The 15,977-nt window shown below is 50.5% G+C and overlaps 1 protein-coding gene across 1 annotated transcript in view; it reads right to left on the bottom strand.

Annotated features, from left to right (window-relative positions):
* Positions 1–4,298: 4,298 nt before the first annotated feature.
* Positions 4,299–15,977, bottom strand: part of FADS2 (fatty acid desaturase 2) — a 42,705-nt gene continuing 31,026 nt past the window's right edge. Inside the window, exons 6-12 of the mRNA XM_006875002.1 lie at positions 15,340–15,400; positions 14,926–15,002; positions 5,399–5,496; positions 5,179–5,275; positions 4,956–5,035; positions 4,535–4,660; positions 4,299–4,350 (exon numbers count right to left, since the gene is read on the bottom strand). Coding sequence (XP_006875064.1) covers positions 4,299–4,350; positions 4,535–4,660; positions 4,956–5,035; positions 5,179–5,275; positions 5,399–5,496; positions 14,926–15,002; positions 15,340–15,400 — 591 coding nt within the window. The remainder of the gene's footprint in view (positions 4,351–4,534; positions 4,661–4,955; positions 5,036–5,178; positions 5,276–5,398; positions 5,497–14,925; positions 15,003–15,339; positions 15,401–15,977) is intronic.

Here is a 15,977-nt window from a genome sequence, read left to right as displayed (position 1 = left end):
CGCCTAGTCAGATTGAATACTACTCACTGGAGATTCTACCTTCCTCCAGGCCCTCTGGATCTAGGTTCCCTCTTGAAAGCTTGTAAGCCAGTCACTTTTTGCCACATCAAGGCTCTTTGAGAAGTGGGGTCTTGTCTAGAGAGGCACACCTCTCTGGGGAGGGTGGAGCTGGGCTCAAGGTGCTGTGTGGTAATGTCTTTCCCAATGGCAACCCAAGCCCAGGCCAGGTGGCCACCACCTCTGCTCTGGTCCTTCTCACCAAAGGCTTCCTCTCCTCCTTCAATGGGCCAAGGCTTCTCTAGGTCCCAGGGAACTTGCCAGGCCACTGCCAGCCCCACACTCTGATCCCATGGCACCCACAAAGCACAAGTCCTCTTATTATGGCTACCTCCCCAACTCCAGGAGTCTTGGTATGGCACTGTAGGATAAGCACTGGATTGCTAACCACAAGATAGGTGGTTAAACCCTCCAGCTGCTCCTTGGAAACCCTGAGTCGGAACCAAATCGACTTCACATAACCACCACCCAACTCTGAGGGTCACCTATCTCCTCCTCTGCGGACTAACTTCCTCCACTGCCTCCTGAAAACACTGACTTCTGACATGACGGGGACGGTGCTGGGCTGGGAGCAGGCATTTCTGTGCTTGTCCCTTCCCCCTCTGATCTGGCCCTCTCACCTGTGGATGCAGGTGGCAGGGCTGAGACAGCTTGGGGTCTTGCACACTAGGTGTCAGTATCAGGACTTGATAGGCTAGGAATCAGAAACCTTTTGTTTTTGTGGTGTTGGGAAAGAAACTCAGCAAAGTATCCAAGCAGGAGGGGAGTCAGCATTGTAAAATTAGCCTCGGAAACCCTGTTCAGGGACACTATGGGTCGGAACCAACTCGACGGGCACTTAACAACAATGTGCGCTTTGCTTTGGTTCTTTGGGGAAACCCCTGCAGATTTCCCAAGCCCTGAGGAGTTACCTTTGCCCAAAGGATTTGTTACTTTTCTTCCAGGCCCGGAACTGCACCCTGCCCTGTGGTTGATATGCAGCCTTCAGGGATTGGTCAGTAAACTATGCAAATTAACTCTCTGCAGCCTGCTATGCAAATGAAGTCTCTGTTGCCTATTGAGAAGGGATTGGTCTGTTTGTAGCCTTGGTATTGACAGTTTATGGATGCAAGCAGCCAATTGGATGAAGGGTTTTCAGGTGGACTAAAAGCTGGAAGAGAAGCAGAGAGGTGAGGAACCTCCCAAGAAGGCTGCAACAGTAAAACCTGGGAGGGGCACAGTGGTGACAGGTGGCAGGGCTCAGGGGACTAACAGGAGGCCTCAGTCAAGAGGAACTGAGCCGGCCTGCACCAGAAACTGCCTACATTCCTCCTGAACTTGGCTGTGACCACATACTGCATGTGTGTCTGAGTTCAGTGTGCCCAACAGAGGTTTATCAGTCCCAGGAAAGCAGAGTGCTGTTATGCGGACATGGCTGGTGTCAGAATTGGTGGTAAGGGGATGGAGAGTGACCTCCCTCATAGGGATCAAATTTGGGCTGATCTTCATGCATTCTCCCCACTGAAGGTGCTATAGGAAAAGTACCGGACTGCAAGGTCGGCAGTTCAAACCCACCAGCTGCTCTGTGGAAACCCTATACTGAGTCAGAACCAACTTGATGGTACAACCGCTGCCATTCCTGGGGAGGCATGGTATCCCCAGCTTCTGGAGCCAATGAGAGTGCTTAGTGGGGCAAGGCAGGAGGGGAGGAGTCACAGGTGTGTGTGCACCTAGGCAAGATTGATCAGGTAACCTTCATAGCTGCAGCATCCACCCACCTTTCAGTTCCCTCATAACATCCAGACAGGTCCACCCTACAACTCTCTCTCTCCCCAGAGACCCTGGGTGTCATCAGTGATGGGCCCTGGCCTAGGGGTGAGGGCCAGTAACCCTGTCCCATCCTGGGAGGTAGGGGAACCAGGTTCAGTTCATGCGGCAGGGATGGATGGAATGTTCTTCAGCCTCCAAGACCTCTGAGGGGTCTGCAAGGAGGGTAAGGCCCAGGGCTCTGATGTGTTCTGATGTGTCCTTGGAGCTGTCTAGTCCAGTTCCTTCATGACAAATGGGGAAACTGAGGCAAGTATACTCTGGGGCCCTCCCCAGCCCTACTGGGGGACGCCCCTGGGTCCTTTTGGGCCCTTTGATGACGTACCTTGCTTGACCCTCCAGCCAAGTCAGCGGTCAAGATGAATGGTCAGAGCAGCGTGGGGACTAGTTCCTCTGAACTCCACAGTTCAGGGGCCAGACTGATCTGACACTTATGAGCCCGTGACCCTGGACTGCGTCAACCTTGGCTTCCCCCAGGCTGCTGGGTCGGAATGAGCCATCGTACAGATGCGATGCAGGTACAAGAACAGAAGGGACAACGCTAAGGAGCACTGGGGTTCCATTGCCAACAGTCAATGACACTGTGTATAAAATGTTTATTAAGATCCCTAAGCCCAGGAGCTGAGAACACGGGATTTTAACGTAAGACATATTCTACAAACTTAGCCTTGAAGAAGTGGTGTCTCCTCCCCTGGGCTACAGAGAAAACTTACAGCTGCAATAGGAACTTTTGTTAGGGTACACGTAGAGCTGGCTGTGCCTCTCATCGATCAGAAGACCCATGTCCTCCGAGATGGAATAGGATGCTTTCACAAAACATGAAAAGCCTGAACTCTAAGCTCTGGGCCAGAGGCAGGTCCTCGTTGGTTGGTGTCACTGCCTTCCAGTGAGCCGTGCCACTCTAAGGCACAGACGCGGTGTTCGGGTAACACTCTGATCTGGAGATGGGTGGAGGGGAGTCTGGAAGAAGCCAGCTGACATGAGGTTGTGGGCCGGGCCATAGAAGGGCAGTGGGACCCAGGTGAGGGAAGGCTGGGCTTGGGGTGGTGAGGACAGAGACAGGGAATGAGGAGGTAAGGAGGGGCCCCTTCTCCCTGCCCCTGGCACACGTTTGGAAAAGCCTCTTGGAGGGTCCCAGAGGAAAAGGAAGGCAGGCTGCTTCTTGGCCTAGAGCGTTATTTCCGGGCAGGGGAGGAAATACTGTTGAGAGCAGAAACTGTGGATAGATGACCACAGAGGGGCAGGCTGGCTGAGTGTCCCAGCTGGGAGCAGCCGTCCACCCCGGGGTGGCGATGTACTGAGCTTTAAGGCCATGAGAATAAATCACTGCTTTTATTTCCAAAAACCACAGGGGTTAGGGAAACCACATGGTAAGAAGTAAGAGCGTCACCCTACAGATCTAGCTCACCTCTGGGCCTGCGTCCTCAGTGGAAGACATCAGCAAGGCCTGTGTTACCCCCCCCCCCCGCCCCCGAGCTTGCTCAGGCCCCCATCCCTGAATTTAAGTATTGGTTAGTGGGTTAGATTTCCAGACGTACAGCAACAGCAGGCTCCCCTCTGCTCTCCCCGGGTCCCCATTCCCCTTGCACCCCAGGGCTGCCTGATCTACTCCCTACCAACAGCAGGACCCTGGGGGGGCAGGGGGCGCTGTGGTAAAAGGCAGATGGTCACAAGGCCCGGCCCCTCCTTACCAGAAGGCATCCTGTAGGACACAGTTAAAAGAAGAAAAAGGAAAGCCAGCCAGGGACAGACAGCAAGACTCTCATGGGGGGCCCACATGAGAAGGGGATGGGGCCAAAGGTCCTGGGTTGGAGAAGGTGAGGTCTCGATGTCTTAGCTCAGGGGTGGCTAGAGTCCATAGATAGCCTGTCCCCTCCCAACCCGGCCATGGCCTCTGTGAGCCCACTGAAGCCTTTTGTTCCCAAGGAGCTTGGTAAGATGAGATGGCACCTGCCTGAGGTGGGGAGGAAGAGGGCAAGTCTCTGGACCCCAGGACTGAGTGGGCTTCCTGGGAGCAGAGGGAGACTGAAGCCAGGGTCAGGGCGTCTGAAGGGAAACAGGCCTACAGTGAGGCTGGGTGGGCACAAAGTACCACTCCCCCAGCCCCTACCAGGGCAGGGCAGGGCAGGTATCCGGTCCAGCACCCACCCCCTGATCTCTGAGGGAGAGAGAGTGAGTCCAGTGCCCGGCTGCCCTGGTGGACCTCGAATCGCTGTCAATTCTACCTCACTCAACATCTAAGGGAAGGGCCTGGGAAGCTGCTGGGTGGGCCCCACGAGGAAAACAGAGGGTGGAGGCTGAAGTGAAAGGAGAAAGAGAAAACAAAAACTGGGGTACCTCAGCCTCCCGGATGCCCCTCAGAATAAAGCCCCACCCCTCCCTTTGGCTGTCACCCCAACTGGTCCTCCCCCACGGGTGTCCCTGGGGCTGCAGCTTCATTTGTGGAGATAGGCGTCCAGCCATAGCTGCCCGGATTTCTTCAGGGAGCTGTGGAGAGAGGCGGGTGGTCAGGGAGCTCCTGGGCGAGGCGGTGCCTGGAGACTCCAGGGTCGCAAGGATGGGGTCTGCAGGGCTGCCAGGCAACTCCTGACACAAACCTGGTTGTAGGACGTGTCCCTGCTACATGCCTCTCAGTCCCCCCAGCCGTCCCTGGTCCCTGAAGAGTCCCTACCCGACAATGTCCATCAAGGCCCTCAGCAGCGGCTTCTCCTGGTACTTAATGCTGTGCTTGGCACACAGGGACTTCACCAGGGGGGCGATCTTGTGGAAGTTGTGGCGGGGCATGGTGGGAAAGAGGCTGGGAAGAGCGGAAGAGGCATGGGGCATGAGACGCTGGGGGCCACACCGCTCCCCACCCTCTCTGGGTCCCGCCTGGTGTCTGCTGGGTGTAGAGGGGGCGGTGGTCCCATTCATGGACAGGCGTTTGTGCTTTATGCAGGTGGAGGGACACAAGAGGGGCCGAGACAATGGAGCTCAGTATCCCCATCAATAAACTGGGATCAAGTCCTCCCACCCTGCTAGTCCCGAGGTGCTCTGTAACTATGGACAGAGGCGGCGGTCACCATGAAGCACAGGACTGGGGGTGCACTCACTGGTGTTCGATCTGGAAGTTGAGGTGTCCGCTGAACCAGTCATTAAAGAAGGACTGCTCCACATTGCAGGTGGCTGCCAGCTGCAGAGGGGACAGAGAGGCAAAGACCTGACTCCCACGAGCCTCTACTGTACCTGGCGCTCCCAGCCTGGAGTCCCATCCTGCAGGTCCCCACCTGTCCCTACATAGGGTGGGACCGCCGACCAGCTCTGGCTGCCTCTCACCTGGCTGCTAAACCAGTCACGGTAGGGCTCGCGGTCGATCTCCATGACTATGTGATTCATCTGCGTGACCCACACAAACCAGTGGCTCTCCAGGAACCTGGAAGAGGGCAAGGGTCATTGCTGGGACCTCCAGAAGCCCACGGGGCTCTCCAGGGGGCCCTCTGAGTCTTCCCCAAAGACCCCCATAATTGCCAGGGATTAACCAGCAAGACTCAGGCACCTGATGAAGTTGAGGAAGAGGAGGGCTCCCAGGATACCGTAGAAAGGACTGTAGGTCATGAAGAATCGGGCATAGTAGCTGATAGCCCAGGCCAAGTCCTACAGGGAGAAACGGATTAGACACAGGCCTGCCGGACCCCTGTACAACGTGCCTAAGGACAGATACACACCCTCTCCCTCTGAGAGGCAGTAATGTCCAAATCAAACTCTAAAGGGCCTCTGGGAAGTTGGGCCCCAGCACACTGTGGGCTGTCACTTCCCTAAACATTGTCTGCCTGTCTGGGCTTGGGGCCTGTATGAGTGTCTGTAGGAAACTGCTGTGGGTTTTAGGGTACTGTATACTCTGAGTAAGGAGGGGACAGGCTTAAGGACCTCAGCAGAGTGGCTAGTAGCCCTAACACGGTCCAAAGACAGGTGATCCAACAGAATGTGGAAATTGTTGAACAATATCATTAATATCACATGCAAATAAAATTTTGCTGAAAAGCATTCAAAATGGTTACAAAAGCCCAAAGACAAGGAGCTACCAGAAATCCAAGCCAGATTCAGAAGAGAACATAAATGAAGTATACCATTACCAAAGTCCAGATGGATCTTGACTGAAAGCAGAGAATACCAGAAAAAATGTTTACCTGTGTTTTACTGACTATGCAAAAGCATTCGACTGTACAGATAGCATTGCAAAGAACGGGACTTCTAGAACACTTAACTGCACTCATACGGAACCTACACATCAACCAAGAAGCAGTCGTTCTAAACAGAGCAAAGGGTTAAGACAATGGGATAACGTGCCTTAAAATCACGCAAGGCATGCTTCGGGGTTGTATATTTCACAGGGTTATTCAAATTGTGTGCTGAGAAAAGACTTTGAGAAGCTGAGCTACACAAAGCAGAAGGCAGCAGTAGGGTTACTGGAAGACTTATTAACAATCTGTGATGTGCAGATGACACAATTGTGCTTGCAGAAAGCGAATTAGACTTCAAGCATTTACTGGTAATCAAAGGCCTTCAGTATGGATTACACCTCAATATAAAGAAAAGAAAAATTCTCACAGCTGGACCGATAAGAAGCACATGATAAACGAAGAAAAGATTGAAGTTGTCAAACAACATATTGCATTAGGCACATCTGCTGCAAGAGGCATCTTTAAAGTGTTAAAGAGCAAAGATGTGACTTTGAGGGCTAAGGTGCACCTAGCTTTTCAATTGTGGAGCTGGACAATGAATAAGGGGAGAACAAAAAAGAACTGATGCCTTTGAGTTACCAGGCAAAGAATATTAAATTTACTGCCAGAAGAGCAAACAAATCTTGGAAGTAGTGCAGCCAGAACGCTCGTTAGAAGTGAGGATGGTAAGACTTTGTCTCATGTACTCTGGGGCATGTTATCAGGAGGGACTAGTCCCTGGGGAAGGACATGGTGCCTGTTAAAGTAAAGGGTCAGCAAACGAAGAGGAAGAGCCTCAATGAAATGCACTGACGTAGCAGTTGCAGCAATGGGCTCAAACGTAGTAACAGTTGAGAGAACGGTACAGGACTAGACAGTGTTTTGTTCTGTTGGACATAGCCTTGCTTTGAGTCAGAACCAACTTGATGGCACCTTATAACCATGCCTAAGATACTGACCAGCCAGTATTCCATTTCATTGTTGACGACTTCCAACTTTGCTAGCGTCAACAACAGCATACCTTGTACCTTCCACATTCTGATTACCAATGGATGTTTGCAGCTGTCTCTTCTTATTTTGAGTTATGTCACATCGACTAAGGAAGGTCCCGAAAGCTTTGTGTCACCCACATCATTAAGCTCATCTCTACTTTGAGGCGGCAGCTTTCCCCCAATCGTATTCTGAGTGCCTTGCAGCCTGAGGGACTCATCTTCCAGCACCGTATCAGGCAATGTTCCGCTACAACTCATACAGTTTCCACTGGCCGATTTTTTCAGAAGTAGATTACCAAGTTCTTCTTTCCAGTCTGCATTTGTCTGAAAGCTCTGCTGGAACCTGTCCACCATGAATGACAACTTCTGACATCCGAAATACCAGTGGCATAGCTTCCACCATCACGTACACCACCAAACACAGCCCACTGACAGACAAGTGGTGAATCCGAACATTAGACTGTCTTATTCCCATCTGTTGAAGAGCAGAGATGTCAGTTTGAGGACTAAGGTGTGACTGACCCAGGCCATGGTGTTTTTAATAGCCTCATATGGATGCAAAAGCTGGACAGTGAATAAGGAAGATCGTAGAAGAATTGATGCCTGTGAGTTGTGGTGTTGGAGGAGAATACTGAAAGTGCCATGGACTGCCAAAAGAACCAATAGATCTGTTTTGGAAGAGGTGCAGCCAGAGTGCTCCTTGGAGGCCAAGATGGCTAAGCTTCGTCTCTCCTACTTTGGACACATTGTCCGGAGGAAACAATCGTTGGAGAAGGATGTCATGCTGGGTAGGGTGGAGGGTCAGAGAAAAAGAGGAAGACTGCCAACGTGATGGATCGGCCAGGTGGCATCATTGATGGACTCAAGTGTGGCAGCGGTAGTGAGGTTGGCCCAGGATTGGACATTGTTTCGTTCTGCTGTGCATGGGGTCGCTATGAGTCGGTTCCGACTTGATGGCACCTGACAACAATTCCCATCTGACCACTCGGATACGTCCTTCTTTTATTGCAAATTCTTCTGAGGAAACACTTTGTCCCAAGCGCACAGCGTGTTGGTGCTCAGTGTGTTGTTAACTGAATCCACATGTTCCATCCAGGCTATATTCTAGATGCTTCTCCTTCCTCTCAGCCCTCTTAGCTCTCACCTCCGCAGAGTGAACGGGCAGGAAGGGTAGAGCACACGGGCTTCCCCGCTCCACGGCTGACTTTACACAGCTGTGGGAGATGCACTTAGCTGTGCCTCAGTTCCCCCCATCTTCCACAGAGCTTCCACATGTGTTTGCTGGAACTATAAACACAGCTTTTGTGCGAATAAGTTGTTGTTAAGTGCCAGGGAGTCCATTCCAACTCATAGCAACACTGCATAGGGAACCGAGGAGTGGCTGGTGGGTTTGAAGCACCAACCTTGTAATCAGCAGTCCAGTGCTTATCCTACAGCGCCACACCCGGACTTTACAAGTGGGAATGATTCCAACCCAGTCCCTCCCCCACACGGCCATCTTCAAAACCATCCCTAGATCTTCTCACTGGCTCCTGGGGAGAACACTGAGTCCTTCACATGCCTGACTGAGATCTAGGATCTCCTGATCTACCCCCAACAGGCCGAGCTCCTTTCTGTAGATGTGTCTGTAAACACATTGCTTCCGCTGCCCTGTGTCTCCTCCCCGTCTCTGCTCAGCGGAGCTAACTTTTAATGGAGCTCTATTCAGTTAAGCTCCACACGCACTCACTAGTAGATGCCTTTTATCTGTCAGGAATGAGTTGTTGTTGTTGGTGGTGTACTGTAATGTTGGTTCCAATTCATGATGACCTTGTACAGGGTTTCTGAGGCTGTAATTCTTTACGGGAACAGAAAGCCTCATCTTTCTCCTGTGGAGCGGCTGGTAGATTTGAACTGCTGACCTTGCAGTGAGCAGTCCAGCTCATAGGTGTTGGGATCATGAGGAGGCTCCTGGGGAAGTGCTGAGCCTCCACAGACAGAAGTAAAGAGACTACTTTATTCCAACATCATATGGGAGGGAACAGGCATCCTGGTAGCACTGTGGATTAAGAATTGGACTGCCAACCGCAAGGTCGGTGGTTCAAATCTAACCAGCTGCTTCATGGGAGAAAGATGGGTCTGTCTGCTCTTGTAAAGCTGTACAGTCTTGGTGGTGATCACTATGAGTTGGAATCAATTCATTAGCAGGGAGTTTGTTTGGTTTATGGAAGGTGCTAGAGATGGAGGGGTGGGGGTGAAGGGAGTATAACATGACCCTGAGACAGAAAAGGACCACTTGGGTGATACAAACAATTAGCGGCTCGGCCCCTACCTGAAAGGCTTTGAATCCGCCCAGATGTGTCTTGGAGGCCTGAAAAATCATCCTTGAAAAGCCCTGTGGAGCCCAGTTCTACTCTGATGTATACGGGGGCCATCAGGAGTCAGAACAGACTCGATGGCAACTGGACAGGTTTACCTTCAAGACTGGCGCCTAAGCTGGGCTGGGGCACATCAGGCATCAACTGCGCAGGGGACAGTGGGAAGAACGTTTGCGGTAGAGGGAGAGACTGCACAGCGTGTGCTGGGGAACATGAAAGAGAGGGAGGAGGACATCCGCTTGGTAAAGTAGAGGGTCAGTGAAAAAGAGGAAGACCCTCAACAAGATGGATCAACAGAGCGGCTGCAACAGTGGATTCAAACACAGCAATGACTGTAAGGCTGGTGAAGGAGCGGCAGGGTTTTCTTCCAGTTTCCACAGGATCACTATGAGTGGGCATCTAGCCAACAGCAGCGTATCCCATGATGCCAGATGCAGAGCGTGACCAGGTCATGTCTGGCTCCCTAGATCAGGAGCTTGGGGGTAACAGAGAGCCACAGCAGATCTTTGAACAGAAAACTGAGGTCAAATCTGTAGCTTAAAATAGATTCCCCAGATTAGGCTGTTATTTCAGAAGCTCAGATAAGAAACAATGGAGACCAAAACCAGCGCCAGGGCTGATGAGAAGGTGAGATTTCAGAGGAGTTCAGAGGCTGCATTAGTGAAGGCTTGGTTGTGAGGAATGTGGGCCGGGGGTGGGGGTGGGGGTGGACACTGACCAAGTAGGAAAGTGGGGTGGGGAAGCTTGGAAAGGAGAGATGGAAGAACAAGGGTGAGACCTCAGGACCCAGTGAGGTGGCTTCGGGGTACGGGAGAAGGAGGCATCACAAGTACTAGACAGGTACACCTCTGATGGGGGTCTGAAGGAGCCTTGGTAGCTAGCTGGGCTGCTAACCACAAGGTCAGCAGTTCAAATCTACCAGTCACTCCACGGAAGAAAGATGAGGCTTTCTGCTCCTGCAAAGAGTTACAGCCTTGGATACCCTACACAGGGTCGATATGAGTTCAAATTGACTTGGTGGCACACAATCACCACCACCACCACCACCACCAACAACAACAATAGGGGTCACAGTCCTTCGGTGGGACAAACTGTTTTGCAACTTGGCTTCTAACCTAAAGGCTGGTGGATTGAACTGACTCATCGGCTCCACGGGAAAAAGGCCTGGTGATCAGCTTGAGTAAACACTGTTGTCCACTGCCCTCGGATCGGCTCTAGTTTATGGCGTTCCCGCACACACAGAGTAGACGTGCTCCGTGCAGGGTTTTAAAAGCTGTGATCTTGCAGAAGTAGATTGCCAGGTCTGTATTCCAAGGCACCTCAATGTGAGTTAGAACCAGCGTTTCACAGCCAAGAAAAACCTAAAGCTGTTCTATTCTGTAACCCACAGGTGACCAGGAGTCAGAACTGATTCAGTGGCCCAGCCACAGGTTATTGTGGAACTGTCCTGTGCACTGAGGAAGTTTTAAGAACCCCTTCCCCAATCTCTGCCCACCGAGTGCAACAGTGTGGCTCCCTACCATCCTGACAATCAGTCTAGAGACAAAGTTCCTGGGGCCAGAATCCCCCACCTGGAGAGCTACTACCCCAGGCCACAACTCCCTGTGACACCATAAAAGAGGGGCCAGGTCTCAGCCACCTAAATTGCAACTCCTTCCCACTAGCCACCTGCCAGGTGCCCAAGACCAGTACAAAGTCTGCTGAGAGCAACAAAAAACCCAAACCCATTGCCCTAGAGTAGATTTCAACTCCTGACAACTCCATGTGTACAAATAAGTGTGCTTCATTGTTGTTGTTGTTGTTAGGTGACATCTAGTTGGTACCGACTCAAAGCGACCTTATGCACAACAGAACAAAACATTGTCCTATCCTGGGCCACCCTACAATCGCTGCTACTCTTGAGCCCACTGCTGCTGCCACTGTGCCAATCCATCTTGTTGGGGAGGGAGTCTTCCTTTTTTTCGCTGACCCTCCACTTTACCCAGCATGATGTCCCTCTCCAGTGACTGGTCCCTCCTGACAATATATTTAAAGTATGAGAGACATCTGGCTTCCAAGGAGCACTCTGGCTGTACTTCTTCCAACACAGATTGGTTTGCTCTTCTGGCAGCTCATGGAACTTTGAATATTCTCCTCCAACACCATAACGCAAATGCATCAATTCTTCTACGGTCCTCCTTATTCACTGCCCAACTTACACATGCATATGAGGTTATTGCAAACACCATAGCTTGGATCAGGCGTACCTTAATCCTCAAACCGACATCTTTGCTCTTCACCACTTTAAAGAGGTCTTGTGCAGCAGATTTGCCTAATACAATCATTTGATTTGCAGACTGCTGCTTCCTTCCATGAATGTTGATGATTGATCTGAGCAAACTGAAGTCTTTGACAACTTTACTCCTTTCTTCATTTAGCTTGATGTTATTTATTGGTCCAGTGTTGAAGATTTTTGTTTCCTTTACATTGAGGTACAAGTTATGTGGAAGGCTGTGGTCTTTGATCATCATCAGTAAGTATTTTAAGTTCTCTTCCCTTTCAGCAAGCAAGGTTGTATCATCTACATATTGCAAGTTGTTAATGAGTCTTCCTCTAATCCTGATGCCACATTCTTCCTTATATAACCCAGCTTCTTGGATTATTTGCTCAGCATACAAGTTGAGTAAGTATGGTGAAAGAATACAACCTTGACATACACATTTCTAATTTTAAACCACTCAGTGTTGCCATGTTCTGTTCAAACAACTGCCACTTGGTCCATGTACAGGTTCCTCATGAGCACAATTGAGTGTTCTGGAATACTCATTCTCCACAATGTTGTCCATAGCTTGTCATGACCCACACAATCAAAAGCCTTTGCAGTCAATAAAGCACAGGTAAATATCTTTCTGGTATTCTCTGCTTTCAGCCAAGATCCATCTGACATCAGCAATGCTATCCCTTGTTCCACATTCTTGTCTGATTTTGGCTTGAACCTCTGGCAGTTCCCTACCAATGTACGGTTACAGCCATTTTTAAATTATGTTTAGCAAAATTTACTTCTATATGATATTAATGATATTATCAGATGATTTACACATCCCATTGAGTCACCTCTCTTTGGAATGGGCACAAATATGGATCTTTTCCAGTCAGTTGGCCAGGTATCCGTCTTACAAATTTCTTGGCATAAATGAGTGAGTGCCTCCTGTGTTGCATCAGTTTGTGGAAGATTTCTATTTTTATCCCATCATTTCCTGGTGCCTTGTTCTTTGCCAAGTGTAGCTTGGACTTTTTCCTTCAGGATCATTAGCTCTTGATCGCGTGCTACCTGTTGAAATGGTTGGTTATCAACCACTTCTTTTTGGTGCAGTAACTGTGTATTCCTTCCATCTTCTTTTGATGTTTTTTGCATCTTGCAATATTTTGCTCACAGATCTTTCAATATTTCAAGTTGAGGCTTGAATTTTTAATTCAGTTCTTTCAGCTTGAGAAATGCTGAGCGTGTTCTTCCCTTTTGATTTTCTAACTCTAGTTAGAAAAGTTTGCACTTTTCATTATAATTTTTGATTCTGTATTCTTGAGTTGACCTTTGAAATTTTCTGTTCAGCTCTTGTACCTCCTCGCTTCTTCCATTTGCTATAGCATCTCTCTCTACACTGGAGAGCAAGTTTCAGAGAGTCTCTTCTGACATCCATTCTGGTCTTTTCCTTCTTTCCTGTCTTCTGACAGATCATTGACTTTCTTCCTATGTGATGTTCTTGATGTCATCCCACAACTCTTGGTTTTCGGTTATTAGTGTCTAATGCATTAAATCTGTTCTTGAGACGATCTCTAAATTCAGGCGGGATATGGTCAAGGTCATATTCTGTGCTCCACAGGGTTTCCTAACTTTGACCTTGAGGAAGTAGATTGCCAGGTCTTTCTTTTGAGGCACCTGCTTAGTGGGTTTGCACTGCCAACCTTACAGCTAGTAATCAGGCACTTAACCATTTAGTGTTGGCCTATACTCCCATTGAGGCGCAGTCAGCAGCTGTTTTATACACAGGAGCCTGAGGCTGGAGGCCTGAACCTTGCTTCCTGGACCATGGTGAGGGCCAGGTCATCATGGACTTCATTGCCACAGTGGGCCCTGAAAGCCCTCAAGGGTCCTTTTGCAGAAATGTTATCACATTCCTTTTAGGTACATGCTCTGCTCTCCTTTCCTGCTGACCCTGTTTACTGCTTTGTTCCTTGGGAACAAGTTCAGTGAAAATGATTAAATATTGACATCATGAAGGCGGATTCAAATACCCCCGGCAGTATCCCCTGACCCGGCACAGACAGGCTCAGGCTCGAGTTTCCATTCAGACTAGGCTCCCAGGGCCAGAAGAACCCCCAGGGAATCAGCAGTGACTTGTCTAGAGTCAGTTTCTCCCTTCCTCCAGCCCTCACAAGATGAAATGTGCCGATGTGGGTGGCAATGCTTAACTGTTCCTGGAACACAGCAAGTCCTGGCAAACGTCCACATTTTAAAAATAGTCCATCCTGAGAGTGAACGCAGACAGGTTCTTCCTGGCTAGTCTCCTGGCTTCCTCAACCACCCCACCTGCTCATAAATGCTCCAGCCAGGGCCCCTTTACAGAATTTCAACAATGATGTCAGACAGGATACTTTGAAATCTTCAAATGCTAGATAAACATGGTTTTGTTCTGACTCATAGTGACTTCATGTGACAGGGCAGAATGCCCCAAAGGATTTTTCTAAGTTGCGATCTTTACATGAGAAGGAAATAACTCTTGGTAAATACAGTAGAAAGTCATCGAGAAACAGGAAAACCCTAAAGGAGCTGGATTAACATAGTGGCTGCAGCGATGGGTTCAAATTGTGAGGATGATGCAGGGCCAGGGAGTGTTTTGCTCTATTGTACATACGGGGTTGATATGAATCAGAACCAACTCAATGGCATCTAACAACAACAAACTGTGAGAAAATAAATTTCTGTTCATTAAAGCCACACCCTTGTGATAGTCTGTAATAGGAGCACTAAGACATCAAAACAATGGGTAAACCTTAAACTTTCAGAGCCTCAGCATCCTAAGTGTGAAACTGGGTTAAAACACAAACAATAATAAAAGGTCCTCCGGACCATGACCTGCCTGTCCCTTGCAGCGTTATTGCCACACCAAACCAAACTAGACTGTGCCTGGTCCAGTGAACATATTCTCTTAGGAGAAATGCTGCCTGCAGGGGCTACCAGGCTAGTACCAGAACCAGGAGGCCCCTCGGATAAGTCTGTCTTCCCAGCCAATGCCCAACTGGCTGTCTCCAACCAGAGTGCGGTGGAGCCTGGTTCACAGGGGAAATGGAGAGGCAAGGGGACCTTTCTCAGGGGGTCTGCAAAGATGGTGTCTGACCCGTGTGTGCTTTTGGGGAACTCCTGCTCTTTAGCTCCGGCCTGCAGTCGTCTCCCTGGAAGGCTGAGGGAGGTCTCTACCTAAATGTGACTTGGCAGTGACCCCTGGGGTCCACTCACCCCAGCTGCCCTCCACTCACCACCCAGTCCTTTCGGACAATCATGGTCATGATGATCTGATACTGGAAATACATGGGGATGAGCAGAGGCGGCCCGACTGTGAACAGAGAGACAAGATGGTGAGAGCTGCCCCACCCACCCGTCCACCCACCAGCTCCACCCAGACTCAGACGCTGCTGAGTGGACATCCAGCTCAGCACCTCATGGGCCAGGGACCCTGGGGCACCGGCAAGCCTTTCAGTCACCCACCCGCACGCTCCAAGGATCAAGGAATGGGTAGCCTGGAGCAAGTGGTTGAGACTCTCAACCTCAGTGTTCCCATCTGTAAACGGGTAAGAGGGGCAGGCCAGGCTGGCTGGTGTGGCCCACCCTCCTTGGCAAGCTTAGCAGTGTGTCGGTGGAGGGATGGGGGGCTGTCTGGGGCCAGGACTCACTCAGGAAGAAGTATTCGTGCTGGTGGTTGTAGGGCAGATACCTCAGCTTCTTCCTGCCGTACTGAGGGCAGAGGAAACACTGAGCTCCCAGCCAGCCTCAGCCCCGATCCCCACTTCGGGCAGCCTCTGCCCTATTCCTGTCACCTGCTGATGCAGGGACCTCTCCACCCCACTCATTCAGCCCTGCACAACCCCTCGAGGCAAGCACTGCAGGGCTGAGGCTCAGAGTTAGTCACCGCCCAAGGCAGGGCTGGGCAGGGATCCAAACCCCAAAAGCCAACTCAGAGCCGCTGCAGTGGGCACTGGGAATGAATGTGAGTATCGAATGAACGACAGCACAGTGGACCGGCTCACAAGGCTGGGTGCAGATGCATGAAGGAGCTCTGGGTGATCTCCATTCCTTGGGGGATGAGCAAGGCTCAAGTCACCCTGCTGAGCCCACCTCAGTCAGGAGAAGGCAGAGCGAGGGCCTCACCACAGCCTCCTTGTAATTTCCTGAGCACTGATCACACCTCGCAGGGGAGGTTTTCTACCGAGGATGCTGGCAGAAACCACAGGAATGTACAGTCACTGAACCAAAAAGAAACAGTCGATGTTCAACCATTTCAAGAGGTAGCATATGATCAAGAGTCAATGAT

This window comes from Chrysochloris asiatica, unplaced genomic scaffold, assembly GCF_000296735.1.
Source record: "Chrysochloris asiatica unplaced genomic scaffold, ChrAsi1.0 scaffold00310, whole genome shotgun sequence".
Taxonomy (NCBI): Eukaryota; Metazoa; Chordata; class Mammalia; order Afrosoricida; family Chrysochloridae; genus Chrysochloris; species Chrysochloris asiatica.
The sequence above is the reverse complement of the archived record's forward strand: the minus strand, read 5'-3'. Positions and strand labels throughout refer to the sequence as shown.